This window comes from Salmo salar, chromosome ssa04 (assembly GCF_905237065.1).
Source record: "Salmo salar chromosome ssa04, Ssal_v3.1, whole genome shotgun sequence".
NCBI classification, from domain to species: Eukaryota; Metazoa; Chordata; class Actinopteri; order Salmoniformes; family Salmonidae; genus Salmo; species Salmo salar.
This window is the reverse complement of record NC_059445.1, coordinates 19,473,805-19,493,082: the sequence shown is the minus strand read 5'-3', so window position 1 is coordinate 19,493,082 and position 19,278 is coordinate 19,473,805. Positions and strand designations below refer to the sequence as shown.

Below are 19,278 nucleotides of genomic sequence, written 5' to 3'. Positions count from 1 at the left end.
CCTGACAACCGACGTCAACCTGCAGGCGCCCGGCCCGCCACAAGGACTTGCTAACCCGGATGACGCACTCCCTACCCTGTAGTAACATCTCTAGCACTGCAATGCAGTGTCTTACATGTTGACCACACCGCTCGCGTCCATGTTGATTTTGGCCACCCACATCAGACACGATCAGGACACGCAGGTTGAAATATCAAAACGAACTCTGAACCAACTGTATTAATTTGGGTACAGGTAGAAAAGCATTATACATTTATGGCAATTAGGTTGCTGTTGCTAGCTAATTTGCCCTGCGATATAAACATTGGGTTGTTAATTTGCCTGAAATGCACAAGGTCCTCTGACAATTAATCCAGAGAAAAGGGAAAACAGAGTTTGTTTCTAGTAATCTCTCCTTCTTTGGACTTTATATGGCAGTTGGCAACCAACTTTAAGGTGCAGTACCACCACCAACAGGACTGGAGTGTGGACCTCAGTTCACCTTTCAAATCACCCACGTGGATATAAACTCCTAAATACCAATGAGGATATGGGAGAGGCTATGCAGACGTGCGCAAGCAGTGATGGAAAATAAATGTACATACATGTTATTCAAACGCTTGCGCAATTATACATGCGGACCACACTGCCCGCGTCATGTGCGCGAGCATGCAAAATAAACATTTTATAGATTGTCAATCATCAAATCATTGGAATGAGAAAAGCAGTCACTGTAGTGGGTCATGTGACCAACCCTGAGTCGAAATTGGCCTTGGTCAGTGAGACAGTAACTTCCACATCCTTTACAACCTTAACGACTAAGCTGTAGCCTACAATATTGTGGATAGGTTCTATAACATGCCACCGATCACCACAAGCTTCAGTGCCTAAGAGTTTAGACAACATGACCACATGGGCAGTCAGCCGCGATCAGGTGAAATTCGCGCGTCATGACCAATGATAGATATATATACCAGGGTTTTCCAAAGTTGGTCCTTTTGGGGACGGACACCACCTTGGAACATAATAAATAAAATAAAAACATGTAAAACCAAAATGTGTGCAGTAGAGGGGTTAGTTACTGTATACAGTGCATTCTGAAAGTATTCAGATCCCTTGACTTTTTCCACATTTTGTTACGTTACAGCCTTATTCTAAAATGTATTCAATTGTTTTTTTCCCCCTCAAATTTACACACAATACCCCATAATGACAAAGCTAAAACAGTTTTTATACATTTTAGCAAATTTATATATACACATAAAATAATTTACATAAGTATTCAGACCCCTTTACTCAGTACTTTGTTGAAGTACCTTTGGCAGCGATTACAGCCTTGAGTCTTGGGTATAATGCTACAAGCTTGGCATACCTGTATTTGGGCAGTTAATCCCAAGCTCTGTCAGGTTGGATAGGGAGCATCGCTGTACAGCAATTTTCAGGTCTCTCCAGAGATGTTCAAGTCTGGGCTCTGGCTGGACCACTCAAGGACATCAGAGACTTGTCCTGAAGCCACTCCTACGTTGTCTTTGGCTGTGTGCCTAGGGTCGTTGTCCTGTTGGAAGGTGAACTCTAAACGTGACGCTTGGCTTTCAGGCCAAAAAGTTCAATCTTGGCTTCATCAGACCAGAGAATCTTGTTTCTTATGGTCTGAGAGTCCTTTAGGTGCCTTTTGGCAAACTCCAAGCGGGCTGTCATGTGCCTTTTACTGAGGAGTGGCTTCAGTCTGGCCACTCTACCATAAAGGCCTGATTGGTGGAGTGCTGCAGAGATGGTTGTCCTTCTGGAAGGTTCTCCCATCTCCACAGAGGAGCTCTGTCAGGGTGACCATCGGGTTCTTGGTCACCTCCCTGACCAAGGCCTTTTCCCCCGATTGCTGAGTTTGGCCGGGCGGCCAGCTCTAGGAAGAGTCTTGGTGGTTCCAAACTTCTCCCATTTAATAATGATGGGAACTTTTATATAGGTGTGTGCCTTTCCAAATCATGTCCAATCAATTGAATTTACCACAGGTGGACTCCAAGTTGTAGAAATATCTCAAGGATGATCAATGGAAACAGGATGCACCTGAGCTCATAGCAAAGGGTCTGAATACTTATGTAAATAAGGTTAATTATTATATTTTTTTTTGTACCCCCTTTTTTCTCCTCAATTTTGTGATTACGAACTCGTCTCATTACTGCAACTCAACGGGAGAGGGCAAGGTCGAGTCACGCGTCCTCCGAAACATGACTTTGGTCGTCAGTTGAACAGTGTTTCCTCCGACGACACATGGTGCAGCTGGCTTCCGGGTTAAGCGAACAGGTGTTAAGAAGCGCGGTTAGGCGGGTCATGCGTCCTCCGAAACATGACTCGACCTTGCCTTCTCCGGAGCCCGTTGGGAGTTGCAGTCACAATGTGTTAATCTGATTAGGCTACTTCAAAAGTCCCCTGTAGGCTACCTGCCCATGATCATCCACTCCACTCTGATATAACTCCAAACTGCACAATGGCCATTTGATTAATGGAACGAGACATCTGTTGCAAAACACCAAAAAGTTTAATGACGTTCAAAGATTGTCAAACCAAGCCTTCGATACTGAGTAGGGATGGATGTATTTTTTTGTTTGTCGAGATTGACGTACTCTACTTGATTGTGGCACAAACCATGATGAGAAGCGCTAAAAGTCGGTAATCGGTATTCAATTGTGCGTTGCTGATTGGTTGTGTGTGGCGCATTCGTACAGAAACCTGTTGGTTCAAAATTCATTGCATATATTTGATATCATCATGAATATAGCATCAAAATGTTGAAATTCTGACTTCCCCCTAGCTGATCATTATCTGCAGCCAGCTCTGATCATAGTGTAATGAGACAGGCAGGGAGAGTGAGTTTGTCGGTTGTGGTCAGCGAGTTAGCCCTGCGTGGCATCGACTGTGCCACAAAACCATTCTGAAGTGGTAAAGTCGATATCCAAGTTTACAAACACAGGGTTGCATCAGTTATTGTTATTCATGGTGTTAATAATCATTTTAGAGTTCATTTTATGAGGGGGGAGGGTGTTTATTTTAACTGTCCCTAAACAATTCATTGTAATTTATGGTAAATTCATTAAACATATCATTTAGACCCCGTGTTTATTTGAAACAGGCCTTTATTTGCTGAAATGTGTGCTGTTGTCCTGTTATTAAAAGGGACTGGCGGCGAAATTTGAGACTAAGTTTAATTGAAGGTCAATATTCACAAAGCCTCTGAGTAGGAGTGCAGACCTAGGAACAGTTTTGCCTATTAGATCATAATGAATACTTTTACACTGAGAATCTTTGTGTAAATGCGCCAAGGTCTTGATTAATTTTGTCTTAAGTGTGGGACCATTACTTTGAATTATAAAACCATTAAAGAGTGTCAAGTAATCAAATCAACTAACATTTGCATAATACTCATAGCAATCCCTCATTTCCCAACTAGAAGATGCTCAATAGCAGGGTGCTCATGTCAGATTTCTTGATCCAACATCCTCTCACACTGTATCTCTTACAGTCAATAGAGATGGAGAATGGGAAGCCTGATCTGCTGCTAGTCAAAGAGGAGACAATAGAGAACGGACCAGCGAGCATTGATCTGCTGAAGATGGGAGAGCAAAGTAAGGGAGAAATACATATAGCCTACATACAGTAGATCTTGTTGTGGAAATTCTTACTAAGAGAGACTGTCATTTCTTCAAACAATGATCTTAATTCAATATCGATTAATTATTGCAATAATGAGGCTGTCCACCCTACACTCTAAAATGTGTTGCCTAGGCTTAACCTTTACAGACAATGCTGGTTCTTATATAACACACTAAGAATGCTTAGTCATGGCTGGTTCCACCCCTCCCATGCCGATCATGCCGATTGGCGGCATGGGAGGGGTGGAATGCCTTTGGTGCTGTTTCCCAGATGCAAGAATGATTAGACACAATAAGGGTTTTGTTCTATTCTTCTAGGCTCTCTCTCTGTCTCTCTCTGTCTCTCTGTCTGTGTCTGTCTGTTACACCCACCACATATTATCTATGGAATGCCAGCTGTAGGTTTTTAGGCTCCTCTCAGTTCACACAGACACAGATGAGAGAGTACCCATCAAAGCTGTTCGATGCATAAACAGTATTATAACATAATCTTGTAATTTGTCTCACAATCTTCAATGGTAAAGTGATGCGCCTGGCTATTATTTTGTCTTTTTCATCATTCATAAAATTAAATCAATGCAACTTATGTTACAAACACACATTATAATGTATGAACTTGACCTACCACCTATTTGTGACCTATGTAGCAAAATTAGAAAGTGTTTTTTACATTGGATACCAGTTTCTCTACTTTTATATCATACAATGTGAAAGTAATTCTGCTTTGAAAGTTGATAAACTTAACCCCACTTTTGAGAAAATGTCACTTGAATGTTTTGGTACACCTACTGGAGCGCTCTTCTTTGTCTACACCCATTCAGCATAGTTCACTCCCTCTTAAGCCTTAGCCCCACCCATCTCTTTAAGGATTCACATGTGAGGCCACGTGGTAAACATAGTAAGATGGCATAGTAAACAACCAAAGATTTCAAGACTTCAAAGCAGTGAAAGTAGTATAAAAAAGTAATAGTAAAAATACACTATCTAGTCCTTGGCCTATATCCTAATTTGGCTTTGGTGCAGGTCATGTTGTTCTTCACATTACCGTCTCTGGTAAACACACACTAAAATCAACGTTTATTTGTCACATGCACAGGATACAGAAGTTGTAAACGGTACAGTGAAATGATTACTTGCATAGTGGAGTGTTTTGTTTAGACAGGTAGGTAGCTAGCTAAACAATCAACCATAATCCCAACTCATACTACCATGCACCATGCATGAATCTGCAGGTAGCTAAAGCTAACCAACTTGGTTCAATGTTAGCTAGCTAGCTAACATTAAGCTATAACTAGCAATGCAAATGGATTTCTGAGAGACAAATAATATTACTACACAGATCATACACGTAACGTTAGCTAGTGAGCCAGCCAGCTAATGTTAGCTAGCCAACAGTACACTAACTTGCATTGAAAACAACTTTCTGAAAAAAATTCTAACATATATGAAATTGTAGCTGGACTCTTATCCGTATACATGGATGAACGCTTCTCCCTCTCTGTCATGGATGCCATGGTTGGCCTTAGTTGAAATGTAATCCAGAGACAGTTGTTTTATACAACCGCCTTCAGGGTCCTCTTTTTGACTCCCTTCGCAATTGCAATCATACTCTGTTTCCACCAGACATTCCACTGATTTCAAAACTTGGTCAACTTCTTCCATGACAACAACACTGTTGATCGCCGTTTCTTCCACATCACTGTCATCAAAAGACTACAATGTCTGGTTAAATGAAACTGTTTTTACCTAAGTCAGGGATTTCCTCATTGTCTGATTCATTTTAAGAGTCCTAGAGTCAGCATGGCACGATCGTCCTCCAGAAAGTAGACCTTCACAACTCTTTCTCTCTGATCGTTGTCGATAGCGCCTGTTTCATTAAGGGCACTTTTGCAGTTCTTCATGACGTCTTTCACAAATCTGTGGTAGAAATTATTATCTACACATACTGAGAAGCTCATGTTATAGATGGAAGCATGCTACATGGCAGACCAATCCGAGCTCATCTCTCTGCATGTCCAGCCCATCCATTATCTTAGCCAATCATGGCAAGCAGGAAGGTTCCTGTCTCTTTCTGTGGCTAAACCAATTAGGCTCACAATATAACAATTGTATTCATATTTACAGATGGCATACAAGTTTGTTATAAAGGCATATGAAAGTTTACATGTTCCAGAAGGCATTTCTGCACAAAAACGCATTTTGATTAAAAAAACAAACATTTTGTTACGTTCAAATACCTCTCCTGTGAAGTAGTGACGTGCGACATACGCCTAGCTTCCTGAAACCGGTCACATTTTCTAACCTCTTTCTGTAGGTGGTTGGCTGGAGGCTAACAGATGAGTCTGCGTGTCAATCTTGGATTCCAAGACCCAGACGGGTGCAGCCAAGGGCCTAGGGGACGACATCACAGATCAGGCCAGGACCAGAGGTGACATAGTGGAGGTCAATGGATAGGACAGCGTCTTCAAATCTGGGCTGGGGACAACACTTTTCACCACAACCAGAAACTGACAGTTTAACACAAAACAACAACAAAACTTAGTCTCCATGACAACATACTGGCTGAGACTAGGGCGAGGCATAGATTTTGTCTACTTCATTCTGGAATCAACACATATGGACTTCTTTTTTTTACTCCAATGGCTCCATATTGTTAGGTACTTGAATCCCAGTTTTAGAGACTGGCTTGACTGTGGTTAACATTTTATAATTATCATGTTTCTGTGTGTACAGAAAATTGTTTCTTATATAAACCTTTATGCATTTCTGTAGAATTTGTGTTTACAGTCTGTAGTCCATGAAGACCTGCTGGTTTTCGGTGTTGCTGGTAGGAGAGACTGGACCTCTGAGGTGGCTAGTCACAAACCCTGGCCCCGGATCAGGACACTGGATCAGGAGCCATCTCTCTTCCTTCCCGAGTCGGAACTGGCACCGAACCGCTAGGGACAAAGACTCCACCACCACACAGATCACCACCAGTGGACAGGGGGACTGAACAACCTCAGTCCTACTGGTCATCAGATAGACCGAGGCTCCAGTCATGGATCCAGTCTGCAGCCCAGACCCTTCTCTTCAGTCTCAGAGCAGGGATGAAGCAGGGCCTGATAGAGAGAGACCCTCCTGTTCTTATGATACAAACACCACAGTATCCATGATGAACAGAGCAGGTCACCCTGGGCTTCAGCCTTCACAGAGAGTGGTGGGAGACCCCCCTGATGGTAGTCTATCAGCAAATCTGTCTTCTCCTTCAGGGTCTCATCTAATGCCTGGTGACTGGGTTAATAGAAAGCCTGGACCTGGGTCTAGCCTTCCTCAGTTGCCTCATGGTTACCCCACCAATACAGACGGTGCCAGGATGGGTATTCACAAAAAAAGGTACAGTGCATTCGCAAAGAATTCATACCCCTTCCCATTTTCCACATTTTGTTACGTTACAGCCTTATTCTAAAATGGATACAATTTAAAATTAGGTGTTTATCGAACATATGATTAAATGTACTGATATGCTGATTGTGAAGGTGGATTTTATGGTGTTTATCGAACATATGATTAATTGTACTGCATAAACGAACAAAAAGTCAAAGAAACTGGAGCTGAAAAGTTTTTGGGTTTCCAGGACTTCACTGCCGAAACATGGCAAAGAATACTGTCCGAATATGCTCTTCTTCTCAGGCCCCAGAGCCTAAATAAAGGAGTACATTGAGTTTTGCCTTGTTTATTTGTATTTTGTTAATTATTTGGGCGGATATACAGCCAAAACAGTAGGTGGCGGCATGCACCTACAGCATTTGTTTTCGGACCGCCATAATATCAAAGAAGACCCCGTAGGCGGCTGCAATACATCAATAGGTGTAATCGGCCATAAAACTTTAAAGAAGAACGGAAGTGAACAGTAACCAGAAAGAAGCGTTGTTATTTAGACATTTTAACATAATTACCCCAGGCAGTGTTTAATTAGCATTGGTCCCGGGGCTTTGTTTATAGATGCTATCTGGCTGCTGGTTAGCTAAAAATGGCTAACGTTAACTGTATGGGTTTTCACACTCAAATAGCCTCCATCATGGAGGTTCTAGCGAATGCAGCCGTGGTAGAGATCTGTAAAGTCGTAGACGACGACTATGCAGTGTTTCGTGTGGAAATTTCTCAAAGCCAGAAAGAAAACAGGGGATTGCGGAGGAAACTACAGTTATTGGAACTGAAGGTGGCACGGGAGCGCGCAGAGAGGACAATTCGAGAGCGCGTCCTCGCCAGTCGTCCCAGTAGTGTCAAGATCCTCGACCGATACAGAGGAATGGCAAGAGGTACATTTAGCAGAAGGCCGAGGCAGCGGGGGCTGTCGCCGTTCATATATAGCCTAGTTCAACCGGCCTTTTACATCATTTGGCATCCTACGTCCAACTTTAATGTATTCGGCCAGCAATACACTTGTCCCCCATGGATCGGCTGGTACATAAAACAACTTCCAGTCAGGCTTTAAAGGCTTCAGTTTCCTTCTTAACTTGAGTTAATGGCTCGTCTGTGGGGAAAACACGGACGAAATGTGCGTACTCTACTAATAATTCCACCACCACTTTCGGATGTTGCACACCACGTGAGTCTGTCTACCCCTGGCAACATCAGGAAGTAGCATTAGCCACCCTAGAAGACAGTACGCGTTTTTTATTTGTGTCCTTTGATCGCGGTGGAGGCACTAGTAATGTCTCCAGTTTTCAGTTTGGCTATTTGTTTCAAGTGTATTAGTCTATAAATAAATCTCTTTGCCAAAATTCGTCATCTCTCCCATGTCTTATTCGACTAGTAGTTGTTCTACATTTTACTCCCTTCTCTATGTTTAATATAACACACATGCATTAATTATTAATTTCGGTTGCCTATTCTGACGTGAAGTTTGTTCCCCAATCACGTTCTCAGGTGAAGGACATCTAACTGGAGGCCACAAGAGCTTTGTGAAGCCAGCAGGACACAATACATGGAGAGATGACCAACCAATCACTGTTGATGAGGGGAGGGGAACCTCAACCCAGCATGTTATCATGATAGAGGTTAGTATCATAGTGTGACATCAAATGTGGCCAGTTTATTTAAGTAAGGCTCCCCTCAGCTATCCACTTGCTTACATGTACATCTTTATCTGCCATAGGGGAGCTTGTGAGACTTCTCTACAACATTGTTATACAATTCAACTCATTTACCGGTAATAACCTCCACTTCTTCTGTCAGTCTGCAGATACAGGTCCTGGGGTCAAGCTGGAGAGGTCTGAAGGAGAGGAGGACCCACGGCAAAGCAGAGACATTCAGACTGGAATGGCTGGAGTGCCCCCTGTAGCAATGCAGGACCCCACCACCGCCCCAGTGCAGCCCAGAACCCGACACAGCATCACGGAGGTCAGTGGACCGCTGAACACCGTCCTCAAGACAGAGACAGATACCAATACTTTAACTGTAACACACAGGCTGTTGCACACAGGATCTGACCACAGATCAGACCCAGAGAGACTGGAGCCACTGGGCTGTCCTCCTGCTTCTGGCTCAGAGTATTTACCGATATTTCACCAGAGGACGGTTCATTCCTTTGGGGATGGTGACGCGTTAGACACTGGTGGTAATGATCCGTCTTGTTCTTACGCTACAGAGATGGACCCTGGCAACATGCCCTTGGTTTTAGAGACACAGACTGATCTGTCTAGAGGGGACTGGAACCGGCACAGTAGTAGTGTATACTCTGAAGGGTGCCTAGATAAGAATGGGGAGGGTCTGGTCATAGATGAAGTGACTGTGAAAGTGGAGGGCGACGTTCCTCCCACATGGAATGCAGCTAGTCACCTAGGAGACGGACACTCACAGGGCAGAGATTTCTTAGATTACAGGAAAAGCTTAGAGACAAATCCAGATGTCATTACCCACTCCCCTTTACACATGCTCGGGGATCGCGACCCAGTGTCCACGTCGATGGGGCCTTCCGATTCACACGGCCATGTCCTTTTCGATCAGGTATTGAACTCAAACGACAGGGCTAGAGCCCAGGCTCAGGGAGGAGGAGCCACATCAGGCAACAGTAAAGAGAAACGGTTCCTCTGCATGTTCTGTAACAAAGGATTCAGCTGCCTCCAGAAGGTGGAGATCCATCAGAGGGTCCACACAGGGGAGAAACCCTTTAGTTGTACTCAGTGTCATATGCGCTTCACCCAGGCTGGCCACCTGAAGAGACACCAGATGGTCCACACAGGGGAAAAACCCTACAGCTGTACCCTGTGTCACATGCGTTTTGCCCAGTCTGGTGACCTGAAGAGGCACCAGAGGGGTCACACAGGGGAGAAACCCTACAGCTGCCCCCTTTGTGAGAATAGGTTCTCAGAGAGGACCTACCTCAGGATACACCAGCAGAAAAAACATTCCACTCAATAGAAAATAACCATTCCACTTGATAGCTTCTGACTTGAGATAAAACCCTTCACTAAATCCAAGGATTTATTTTTATTTTTGTCAGCAGAAAATACCCACAGATGCATTTGGAATAACGAGATTAACAGATTTCAGTGTTGAATTTTCCTGGGTAGAATATTGCACCCAGACATTGTGTGATATATATATATATATATATATATAAAGGCATATACAGTTGAAGTTGGAAGTTTACATACACTTAGGTTGGAGTCATTAAAACTCGTTTTTCAACCACTCCACAAATTTCTTGTTAACAAACTTTAGTTGTGGCAAGTCGGTTAGGACATCTACTTTGTGCATGACACAAGTAATTTTTCCAACAATTGTTTACAGACAGATTATTTCACTTATAATTCACTGTATCACAATTCAAGTGGGTCAGAAGTTTACATACACTAAGTTGACTGTGCCTTTAAACAGCTTGGAAAATTCCCGAAAATGATGTCATGGCTATAGAAGCTTTTGATAGGCTAATTGACATCATTTGAGTCTATTGGAGGTGTACCTGTGGATGTATTTCAAGGCCTACCTTCAAACTCAGTGCCTCTTTGCTTGACATCATGGGAAAATCAAAAGATATCAGCCAACACCTCAGAAAAAAATAGTAGACCTCCACAAATCTGGTTCATCCTTGGGAGGAATTTCCAAATGCCTGAAGGTACCACGTTCATCTGTACAAACAATAGTACGCAAGTATAAACACCATGGGACCACGCAGCCGTCATACCGCTCAGGGAGGTGACGCGTTCTGTCTCCTCGAGATGAATGTACTTTGGTGCGAAATGTGCAAATAAATCCCAGAACAACAGCAAAGAACCTTGTGAAGATGCTGCAGGAAACGGGTACAAAAGTATCTATATCCACAGTAAAACGAGTCCTATATCGACATAACCTGAAAGGCCGCTCAGCAAGGAAGAAGCCACTGCTCCAAAGCCGCAATAAAAAAATCCAGACTACGGTTTGCAACTGCACATGGGGACAAAGATAGTACTTTTTGAAGAAATGTCCTCTGGTCTGATGAAGCAAAAATCGAACTGTTTGGCCATAATGACCATCGTTATGTTTGGAGGAGAAAGGGGGATGCTTGCAAGCCGAAGAACACCATCCCAACCGTGAAGTATGGGGGTGGCAGCATCATGTTGTGGGGGTGCTTTGCTGCAGGAGGACTGGTGCACTTAACAAAATAGATGGCATCATGAGGTAGGAAAATTGTGGATATATTGAAGCAACATCTCAAGACATCAGTCAAGAAGTTAAAGCTTGGTTCCAAATGGACAATGACCCCAAGCATACTTCTAAAGTTGTGGCAAAATGGCTTAAGGACAACAGAGTCAAGGTATTGGAGTGGCCATCACAAAGCCCTGACCTCAATCCTATAGACAGTTTGTGGGCAGAACTGAAAAAGCGTGTGCGAGCAAGGAGGCCTACAAACCTGACTCAGTTACACCAGCTCTGTCAGGAAGAATGGGCCAAAATTCATCCAACTTATTGTGGGAAGCTTGTGGAAGGCTACCTGAAATGTTTAATCCAAGTTAAACAATTTAAAGGCAATGCTACCAAATACTAATTGAGTGTATGTAAACTACTGACCCACTGGGAATGTGATGAAAGAAATAAAAGCTGAAATAAATCATTCTCTACTATTATTCTGACATTTCACATTCTTAAAATAAAGGGGTGATCCTACCTGACCTAAGACAGGGACTTTTTACTAGGATTAAATGTCAGGAATTGTGAAAAACTGACTTTAAATGTAATTGGCTAAGGTGTATGTAAACTTCCGACTTCAACTGTATAAGCCTAAAAGTCTGTTACATATTGTGTTTGTACTGTGTAGGCCAGGGCTGGGCAATTGGCGGCAATTGCTTTAAAAATGCAACATTTTCTCTACGCCCAATGGCAAAATGTGTATAATTGCAGGGAATTTTGCAAGTACATCAAATTTTCACGTGTTCCATCGCAAAATGTCATAAACAAACCTCACAAGTATCAGACACCGCAAGCTCCCAGCTACTATCTAATCAACACTGTATTGACATTATCCACCCCTGGTTAGTCACTATTGGATGAAAAAGCCAAATTTAACACTATCTCCCAATACATTTTCAGCAATATTGCCTCTGTGTGGTGCAGGCATTTGTCTATCACTCTGTGTGTAGCCAGTTGATGTGATAACTGTCTTTTGAGTTTCCCCAAAACCTTTTCAATTAAATATGAACTTGTTTGTATCTATTATTTGTTATTTGCTAACTTTGCCATGAAATGAGCAGCAGCAGTACAGAACCATCGCTAGACGCATAATTAAAGGGCCAGATGCGCAATTAAAGGGGAATATATTCTTCCAGGCAGAACAAAAAAAACAATTTTGGGGAAAAAAAATCTGATTTTATAGGGCCCCCCTAGTTGTTTATTAACCATGAATTTACCAGGTATATTGACAGAACACGACTTTCTCTTATACAATAAGGACCCAGGGAAGAGTTGCAGGGGAGAGAAGAACGTGCCTATTTGAAAGCTAGAAAAAAAAGTGGCTTGTGACATGTTCCATTTTTTTCAGTAGCTCATGCTAGAAAAGGTTGGAGACCCCTGCTGTATGCTATATGATGTTCTCAAATGCATGTTTCATTACTTCCATTCAACTACCTAATTTTTTTCCCCAAACGACACTTTTAATGACAAAATGAATTAAAAGTGTCGTTGCTGATTTTTTTGTTGAGATGTATGTGTGGTTTTCATATGGAGTATTTAAAACTTGTTTCTGTTTAATAAAGACATGGGACTTTTCATTCTAAGACTTTCATTGACTCTCTTTAGTATACATCACATCTGATCTCACACTATTCTGCAAACATACAACAGCGCTTTATAACCAATATACACTTACTAAATATACCTACACATACCAAACACACTAACAAACACCTGGACACGTCAAAAAGGTTTAGTCAGGTTTGTCTGTCTTTTCACTTCATAGCTTACTTGTTTTTACCCACATCTTTATGTCCACCATGATGGGTTTAACAATTAAGTAATTCAGTAACTACAGCATTGGACTCAAACATAGTGGGGATGGGTAAACACTCCATGTTGAAAGTGTGTTTATTATCTGTTTGTACGTACCTGAGGGAGTGTATGTCTGTGTAATCTGTATCATCTGTCTCTTCCAGGAGGAGGAGGGTCTGGAGGTGCTGCTGGTGAAGGAGGAGGGGTGTGAGGAGGGTCTGGGGAACCCTGAGGGGACCATGGTCATGGAGGACAACCAGACTACACCTCCTCCTGAACCCACAGAGGAACCAGCTGAGCGACACAGGACCACACACAGTCTCACTGAGGTGAGTCCACTGTAAACTACTGTCTAAATGGAATTAGGTCAGGGCCCGTATCCACAAAGCCTCTCAGAGTAGGAGTGCTGATCTAGGATCAGTTTTGCCTTTTAGATCATAATGAATTAGACTATATAGACAGCTGGGGACGATCAGCACTTGAACTCTGAGACTCTTTGTAAATATGGGCCCAGGTCTTGATACATTTTAGGTGTGGGACCATGCCTTTGAATTATCAAACCCTTAAAGAGTGTCAAGTAATCAAATCAACGAACACGTTTGCATAGAATCAAATAAATTGACCTGTTTGCATAGTATTCACAGCAATCTCTAATTGCCCAATCAGAAGGTGCTTCATAGCAGGGTGCTCATATCAGATTTCCTGATCCAACATCCTCTCATTCTGTATCTCTTAGTCAGTAGACATGGAGGATGGGAAACCTGATCTGCTGCTGGTCAAAGAGGAGACAATAGAAGATGGACCAGAGAGCATTGATCTGCTGAGTGGATTAAAGATGGGGGAGCAAGGTAAGAGAGAAATACATATAGCCTTCATACAGTAATAGATCTTCAAATGGAATAGTGATGCACCTGGCTATTATTATTTCTTTATTTTCTTCATTCATAAAATTAAATCAATACAACTTATGTTTAAATACAAAAACACACATTATAATGTATGAACTTGACCTGGTAAAAAATAAATAAACTCCATGTGTAGAGTTCTCTGCATGTTTGTCAAATCTATTTTGTAACCTCTCCCTGTAGGTGGTTGGCTGGAGGCTAACAGTGGAGACTGGGGAGCCATCTTGGATACCCAGACGGGTGCAGCCAAGGGCCCAGGGGACAACGTCATTGAGCATGGCAGGAACAGAGGCGACATAGTGGAGGTCAATGGAAGGGACAGCGTCCTTAATGCTGGGCTGGGGAACAACACTGTTAACCGCGACCAGAAACAGACAGTCGAACACAAACCAACAACCGAACTTAGTCTCCATGACAACAGACTTGCTGAGACCAGGGCAAGGCCTAGATTTGGTCTGCGAGGACAGGGAGGTGTCGGTGTGAGTCAAGAGAGAACAGACAGACTCAGCTACTGATGCTCCGTCCTGCTCCTATAGTTTTGATTCAGAGATACTGATGACTCCTCAGGATAACCCCCTAAAAGGTGCTGCCTTCAGCCTGCCTTCTATAGGATCTATCAACTGGAACATGGACCCTGTGACATCACAGACACTTCCTGGCCTTCGTCCTCCTCACTCTCCTAATGTTAAACCAGAACTCCGACAATGCCAGTGCCTCAACACTAAATGGCTACACAAGCCCATTGACAAATGACAGTATTAGTAACGCTATCAGCAGATCTGGTGGCAAAGAGAAGCGCTTCTTGTGTTCGTTCTGTGGGAAAGCCTTCAGTTTCCCCAAACAGGTGGAGATCCACCAGAGGATGCACACAGGGGAGAGATCGTTCATCTGTACCCAGTGTGATATGCACTTCGCCCAGGCTGGTCACCTGAAGAGACACCAGAGGGTCCACACAGGGGAGAAACTGTTCAGCTGTCCGCACTGTGAGCAGAGGTTCTCCCACCAGCACCAGCTGAAGAGGTACCTAAAGGTCCACCCGGGCGAGAGGCCGTTCCCCTGTATGTACTGCGGGGAGAGGTTTGTACTGCAGACAGGGTAAGGATGGGCATTCACCACAAGAGGTACCTAGCTTATATCACAACACACAATCCCAACAACACCCAAACAATGTCCAGAGATCAAGGTGGGAGCTCAAAGACTAACCACCTGAGGGCGGTGACTCCTGCTTCTACCTCTGGTGTCAATGGGTCACAAGGTGGGAGGCCGAGCGTTAAGACGGAAGCAGACAAGCCATACGCCTGCCCCACGTGTGCGAAGTGCTTTACTGAGGCAAACTATGTGAAGAAGCACCAGACCGTTGACACTAAGGAGAGGCCCTTCAAGTGCAAAGTATGTTACAAGAGCTTCTCCTTCCTGAGTAGCCTTATCAGACATAGGAGTGTCCACAATGGGGAGAAATGGTATCAGTATGTCTTGAGATTTACACAGAGGACATCTGGGAACCTTTCTGTAGCTGACGTACAATGCATTCGGAAAGTATTTAGACCCCTTGACTTTTTCCACATTTTGTTACGCCACAACCTTATTCTAAAATGGATTCAATAAATTTTCCCCCACATCATTCTACACACAATACACCATAATGGCAAAGTGAAAACAGTTGTAAAAGTGTTTTTGCAAATGTATTAAAAATAAAAAACAGTACAATTTAAAAAGTATTCAGACCCTTTACGATGAGACCCAAAATTTAGCTCAGGTGCATTCTGTTTCCATTTATCATGCTTGAGATGTTTCTGCAACTTGATTGGACTCCACCTGTGGAAAATTAATTGATTAGACATGATTTGGAAAGGCACACACCTGTCTATTAAAGATCCCACAGTTGACAGTGCATGTCAGAGCAAAAACCAAGCCATGAGGTCGAAGGAATTGTCCGTAGAGCTCCGAGACAGGATTGTGTCGAGGCACAGATCTTGGGAAGGGTACCAAAACATTTCTGCAGCATTGAAGGTCCCCAAGAACACAGTGGCCTCCGTCATTCTTAAAAGGGAGAAGTTTGGAACCACCAAGACTCTTCCTAGAGCTAGGCGCCCGGCCAAACTGAACAATCTGGGGAGAAGGGCGTTGGTCAGGCAGGTGATCAAGAACCCGATGGTCACTCGGACAGATCTCCAGAATTTCTCTGTGGGGATGGGAGAACCTTCCAGAAGGACAACCATCCCTGCAGCACTCCACCAATCAGGCCTTTATGGTAGTGTGGCCAGATGGAAGCCACTGCTCAGTAAAAGGCACATAACAGCCCGCTTGGAGTTTGCCAAAAGGCACCTAAAGGACTCTGACCATGAGAAGCATGGTCAGGACCTCAGACTGGGGCAAAGGTTCACCTTCCAACAGGACAACAAACTTAAGCACATAGCCAAGACAACGCAGGAGTGGCTTCGGGACAAGTCTCTGAATGTCATTGAGTGACCCAGCCAGTGCCCGGACTTGAACCCGATCAAACATCTCTGGAGAGACCTGAAAATAGCTGTGGAGTGAAGCTCCCCATCCAACCTGACAGAGCTTGAGGATGTGCAGAGAAGAATGGGAGAAACTCCCCAAATACAGATGTGCCAAGCTTGTAGCGTCATACCCAAGAAGACTTGAGGCTGTAATTGCTGCCAAAGGTGCTTCAACACAGTACTGAGTAAAGGGTCTAAATACTTATATAAATGTTTTTTTATTTGTTATAAATGTGCTAATATTCCTAAACCTGTTTTTGCTTTGGTATTTTGTGTAGATTGAGGGGGAAAATAGATTAACAATTTTAGAATATGGCTGTAACGTACCAAAATGTGACAAAAGTCATGGGGTCTGAATACTTTCCGAATGCACTGTAGTTATGTTTAGTGTCTTGTGCTAAGAGGGTAAATAACCACATACCCCTCATTAATCCTTTGTTAATTTAACATTTGAAACAGGCTTGTGTAAATACCTGATTTTAGAGAGACAGTAAACATTGGATAGAACAAGGACAATTGAATATATATCTTACTGAGGTGATGTAGATGGAATAAATGTATTCATTATCAATTTCTCCTATCGTCTTGAAAGATACAGATCATAAGAGATTTGATGTGTAACGTAATAAGCTGTACCGTAATTAACAGAACAGCGCGCACGACCTTTTCATTTAACCACACCCTTTAAGTTATGACGCCAAACAAACGGAAGTGACCAATAACAATTTCCACGTTAAGGTTTTTATTGTTATTTCGACATTTATTAACACACTGGAATACTGCTAATTTAACTGCACAGCATCACATACTTAACGTTACCCCCAGTTTGTGTTTAATTCGCGTTAGCTAACCATGGCAAACTGTGACGGTGTGGTTTTTCACACTCAGATAGCATCCATTATGGAGGTGCTAGCGAATGCAGCCGTTGTAGAGATCTGTAAACTCGTTGACGATGACTATGCAGTGTTTCGTTTGGAAATGTCTCAAAGCCAGAAAGAAAACAGGGCATTGCGGAGGAAACTACAGCTTCTGGAATTGAAGGTATCACGGGAGCGCGTCCTCGCGAGTCGTCCCAATAGTGTCAAGATCCTCGACGAATACAGAGGAATAGCAAGAGGTACATTTTGCTGAATGCCGAGGCTGCGCGGCCTGTCGCCCGGTTATCCTCTGCTCGTGTTCAGATGTGTTACCCAGATTTGGAACTTGGTTAGTTTTTGGATAGTATGCAATACATCTGATATCCATCTTGTACAATGTTTGTATTTTACCAGGAAGATCAATTTAAGAAAAGTATTCTTGCACCGACAGAATTGCTTTGTCCGAATACATATATTTGCGTTTTAAATAATAGGCCTTTTAGGTATGCCAAAATAGTTTTATAGTATGTGAATTTTCGAAAATTGAGTATGCTTTGAGTGTCCGTATGTTATACTCATGTCGGCTTTTCATCTAGTATAAATCAACGTTCACTTTCGAGTAAGACTCACGTGTGTTTGACAACAGCTGATATGGATGAGTTACTAAATTAACGATTGGCGGGAAACATCGCAATTAGATGACGCGTTCAAAACAACTCAGAACAAGTACATCTCAGACTTCCAACTTCTCTGCATTCAAAACAACAGCAGGCAGAATCGACACACTATCTAATGTAGAAAAGTGGATTAGCCTAGTATGTTGGTATTTGTTGCTTACTGTATTCTTTTTGTACTAACCAGTAAGTTCTAAGTAGCATGTTATACGATTAGTAGGCAGTTTAAGTAAGTAGTAGGCAAGCCGGATTTCGGACACAGACAGTATCATATTCTAACCAGCTTCATGATTTATTGAATTTCCTATTGTCATACTCAATTAAAAAAAAAAAGTGGTGCATGGAAAATAATCAAATTAGGATATCAAGATATTATGAGAAGTGTTACCTTGCGTCCTTGCCAATTGTAGACAGTGTCAATAGTGTACAATATAGCACTGAGCATTGACAGTACCTAACTAAACCACCCCTTTCCTTCAATCACACTCCTAGGTGAAGGACATTTCACTGGAGGCCACAGGAGCTTTGTGAAGCCAGCGGAACACAACGCGTGGAGAGATGACCAACCCATAGCTATAAATGAGGGGACTGGAACCTCAACCCAGCATGTTATCGTGATAGAGGTTAGTGTCATAGTGTAACATAAAACATTACAGTACATCAAATGTGCCCCATCTATTTCTGGAAGGCTTCACTCCGTTATTAAAGGGCCACCTCGGAAGAAGTTATCGCACTAATTTCGAGTAATTCCTGTCCTAGAGTGGAAGTTCTCGTTTTAGGTTCAACCTCAGACTGACACAGGAAAGTTGTGAGCACCATTTCAGTTAACAGGCCTACTATTAGGTGAAAATAATTATTTCAGAAAGACTACCTGTCAACAGTTGAATCTCAGCTAAACCGTGCCTATACGAATTGTTGAGGGTTGCCGTTTGTCTGATTCTTGCCTGTTGATAATTCCAGTGAAACCATATAGGATTAATATTTGGATATGCACACAGACATGATCAAATGGCTATATTCTTTGTTCTCTATATAATTTCAGCTAGCTATATATCAATGTATTATCTAAATCGCATAAGCAAATCCGCCATAGAAATAGAAAGAATAGAAGATCTGGTAATATGGGTAGCCTAATGTTTGGAGCGTGTATTCGTTTTGGTTGGCCCGGTCCCCCGGGTGGGTAGAGATTTCTATTTAGAATCAGTGGAATGGTTGAAAATGAGCAAATCCAACTCACCCGCAGCACTGGGCCATGGATTAAAAAAAAG

General features: G+C 42.8%; 3 protein-coding genes across 8 annotated transcripts in view; 1 reads left to right on the top strand and 2 right to left on the bottom strand.

The window, feature by feature from the left end:
- LOC106602512 (zinc finger protein 69 homolog) overlaps positions 1-19,278 on the bottom strand; it is a 506,109-nt gene that overhangs the window by 324,114 nt on the left and 162,717 nt on the right. The gene's annotated exons all lie outside the window — the stretch shown is intronic.
- Positions 1-19,278, bottom strand: part of LOC106602418 (zinc finger protein 500-like) — a 133,216-nt gene that overhangs the window by 21,271 nt on the left and 92,667 nt on the right. The gene's annotated exons all lie outside the window — the stretch shown is intronic.
- Positions 1-19,278, top strand: part of LOC106602408 (zinc finger protein 3) — a 30,760-nt gene that overhangs the window by 1,690 nt on the left and 9,792 nt on the right. Inside the window, exons 2-5 of one of the 4 annotated variants that reach the window (XM_014195027.2) lie at positions 3,497-3,599; positions 5,941-7,927; positions 8,538-8,668; positions 8,847-10,279. In XM_014195027.2, the coding sequence (XP_014050502.2) occupies positions 7,639-7,927; positions 8,538-8,668; positions 8,847-10,031 (1,605 nt within the window). In that variant the 5' untranslated portion in view covers positions 3,497-3,599; positions 5,941-7,638 and the 3' untranslated portion in view covers positions 10,032-10,279. Of the gene's footprint in view, positions 1-3,496; positions 3,600-5,940; positions 7,928-8,537; positions 8,669-8,846; positions 10,280-16,790; positions 17,686-18,502; positions 18,634-19,278 lie in introns of those variants that run through there. The other 3 variants (XM_014195025.2, XM_045717555.1, XM_045717554.1) reach the window with 3 other exon arrangements.